At 36.3% G+C, this 3,186-nt stretch overlaps 1 protein-coding gene across 1 annotated transcript; it reads left to right on the top strand.

Annotated features, from left to right (window-relative positions):
• The first annotated feature begins 389 nt into the window (after window positions 1–389).
• On the top strand, window positions 390–1,640 carry LOC149171658 (uncharacterized). The gene has a single exon (XM_089427556.1). The coding sequence runs from the start codon at window positions 826–828 to the stop codon at window positions 1,444–1,446; it is 621 nt and encodes a 206-aa protein (XP_089283682.1). The 5' UTR covers window positions 390–825; the 3' UTR covers window positions 1,447–1,640.
• The last annotated feature ends 1,546 nt before the right edge of the window (window positions 1,641–3,186 follow it).

The following is a 3,186-nucleotide window of genomic DNA, read 5'->3' on the forward strand; positions in this document are numbered from 1 at the left end:
TTAAATTGAATTCGCATAACTTAAACGATCAATTTTTTTAATATTAAATTTATTTTATATAAAATTATTATTTAAATAATAAAATATTATAATAACATTATATTATTTTCATTTAATTTAGAAAAACAAGCTGCTACATAAAAAAATATTATATTATTCGACTTTAATTTTAAAAAATCGACAATAAAGATTTAAAAAACTGAACCAACCTCATAAAATGATACATTATTTATTAAATTTAAGTTTATATGTACCGACACCGCGATGACGAGTCATGATGGTCGAGACTCGAGTCGACAATTGATTGCCATTTACAAATTAAATATCCCGCGTCGACAGTGGCGTTCAATGAACCTGCCTTTTATATCTTACCGGCCTCCAAATGTTGAGGTGGGCCTTGGTTTGGATGTTTGGAATTCGAAATATTCGGTGCACATTGCGTTGCACGCATTTTTGATCCGGTTGATTGACAGGAAATTTTGGACTGTGTGAGCCAATCAAGCTTTCTTCACCATTAAAATGCAGGAAATTGCAAACCATAGGAGCCATACTTGCCCTCTGTAATTTCCAAGACCCCTTCCCATGCCAGACTGTTCAACTTCCGCGCAGCTCAAACATAGCTTTTGCATGTAACTTGTAAAATGATGTTATGCATAGATTTATATCGGTAATCCTTTAATCCGCTCCTATATTCGTATCCGCTCAGTTATCCATATCGGCTTCTATAGCAGTATAAACAATTATTCGCTAAAGCCGAACTATCATCCCCTTATAGTTCCTGCGCCACTTCTGCGTTCCCTCTGCGAATATCGAGGCCATCTTTCTATGATGATGACTCAGACGCTCAGAAAACGCGACCGAGAGCCGGAAGCTCTGCCGGTCTCCACTGACGTGCAGGAGGCGAAACGCTTCCACGGCGAAGAAACAGAGCGGTTTTGTCAATTAGACAAAACCCTGTCACAAGAAGAAGACGAATGGGCTGCCAGTGAGGAGGTCATAAATGAGGTCATGAAAAGCCTGGAGGAAGAGATTGGCTTGCCTCCTTTCACTTCTTGTCCATCAAATTCTGGGCAACATTTGGCGTCGTCCGATATTTCTAGCGGCCAAGAAGGTGGAACCCTAGCTTCGGACTTGGGGGATGATCTGTTTTATCTGTTGGGGGCTTCAGATGACCAGCTCGGCATTCCTTTGAGCCCTCTTACGAATATGATGGACGAAGCACGCCAGTCTCCTGAGGAGAAGGCTGATTTTAAATCCATTAGCGAAGTCTGGGACTTCGATGACGATTTTGGAAACTATCAACCGTTTGCATCGTATGACGATGCCCATCAAGCGAGCGAGCTACAAGGTTATATCCACACAGATTTTGTTGGTCAAAACACGATTTTTGACAGTGATTTTTCTGCGATCTGGACTCTAGAAGCGGCCGGCTGTTTGTATTCATAGGTTACTTCAGGTTGTCTAAGCCTGTGCTTAAATTTTGTGCATACAACGTCGAGGACATTTCATCTTTTACTCCGTTGGTAATTGTATACTAGAATTTTCACATAGGTGGGAGACGTAAGTTTTACAATCCCGGATGTGTAATTCTTATAATTCTTTTTAAATTTTCACATAGGTTGGAGACTTCATTTTTACAATCCAGGATGTGTAATTCTTATAATCCTTTTTGAATTTTTACAAATCTACTGTGTAATTTATTTGAGTTCTCATTCATATAAATTATTTTTCTTCTCGGGAAAATTTATTTATTTATAAATAAGTTTTATTATTTCCTATTAAATTATTATACAATTTTTAAAAAATATTAATAAAATATGATTCATGTTATCTCTATTAATCCATTTGATAATTATTCATAGTCAAATTAAAACTATGGAACCCTCAGATACAACAATAGATCATATTGGAGGGGCTCTAAAGGCTTTGATCAAGGAAGAAGGACAATTGATTAATAAACTTGAGCAACAACTCTAAAAGAAAAAATATCGAGTGCAATAGTGGGAAGAAGGAGAGTGTAACCTTATTTTTTTTTGTAAAGTGATGATTAAAAATCGTCATCATAAAAAAATTCTTCCTCTCCTCTAGTGATGGACAATTTTCTTCCTCTCCTCTAGTGATGGACAAAGACATGCAATATGAACTTGTCTCATATTATGACGGATTATTTAGAATCCAAAAAAATGTGTTGTTATCCATTGCATTATTGCACATATTCCTCTCCTCATTCGTTGAGATCAAAATGAGGCTTTCATGTGAGAAATCTCTTTCTTAGAAATAGAAGAGGTGGTAATGGAGATGCCCAAATATAAAGCCACAAATTTTGATGGATTTACAATAAAATTCTTCCAAGCATGTAGGTTGTTTATTAGACTTGGAGTGCATGCTCTGGTTGAAGAATCTCGATGCGTCCAATAGGTATGGCTAAGACTTAATTCTACTTTCATTACCTTGATTCCTAAAACTAGTAAAGTTGATAATCCCAATAAATTTCCCCATAGCCCTTTACAATGTTGTATATAAAATTATTTCCTCTGTTATTATGAATCAGATTAAACCCTTATTGAAAAACATCATTTCTCTTGAGAAATTAAGATTTGTGGGGGGTCACCAAATTCGTGATTGGATTGTTATAACCCATGAGGTATCCAATCTTTGAAGAGATCTAAACGAGATGGTATGATAATTAAATTAGACCTCTCTAAAGCTTATGATAGGTTAAACTAGGATTATCATCCCCAGATCCTTTGATCTTTTGGTTTTTCCCCTTAGTGGGTTGTCTGGATCAAGTCCCTCATTTCTACCCCCTTTTACTCCATTCTCTTGAATGGTTCTCCTACTATGACTTTTAGCTCTGTTAGGGAGATCCTATCTCTCATTTTTTATTTATCTTAGTAGCTGGGGGGTTCGGTGGATACCTCAAAGAAGAGGGCCACCACGGTATCATTAAGGGTTTTCGTCTATTTTGGAATAATATTACTATTACCCATCAACAATTTATTAATGATATTATTCTCTTTTACCAAGCCCTTTAATGCAAGAGACTTTGGCCTTGAAAACCATACTAAAAGACTATGGATGTCTCTGATATGGTGATAAGCAGGGGAAAATATAATGTCTATTTATTTAATACCAATGCACTGTCTAACGATATCTAACTTGACTCCTGGATTTTCATATCAGTGG

This window comes from Pinus tabuliformis, chromosome 4_2, assembly GCF_031772625.1.
Source record: "Pinus tabuliformis cultivar Carrire ecotype Pingquan chromosome 4_2, CPIR1, whole genome shotgun sequence".
Classification (NCBI taxonomy): Eukaryota; Viridiplantae; Streptophyta; class Pinopsida; order Pinales; family Pinaceae; genus Pinus; species Pinus tabuliformis.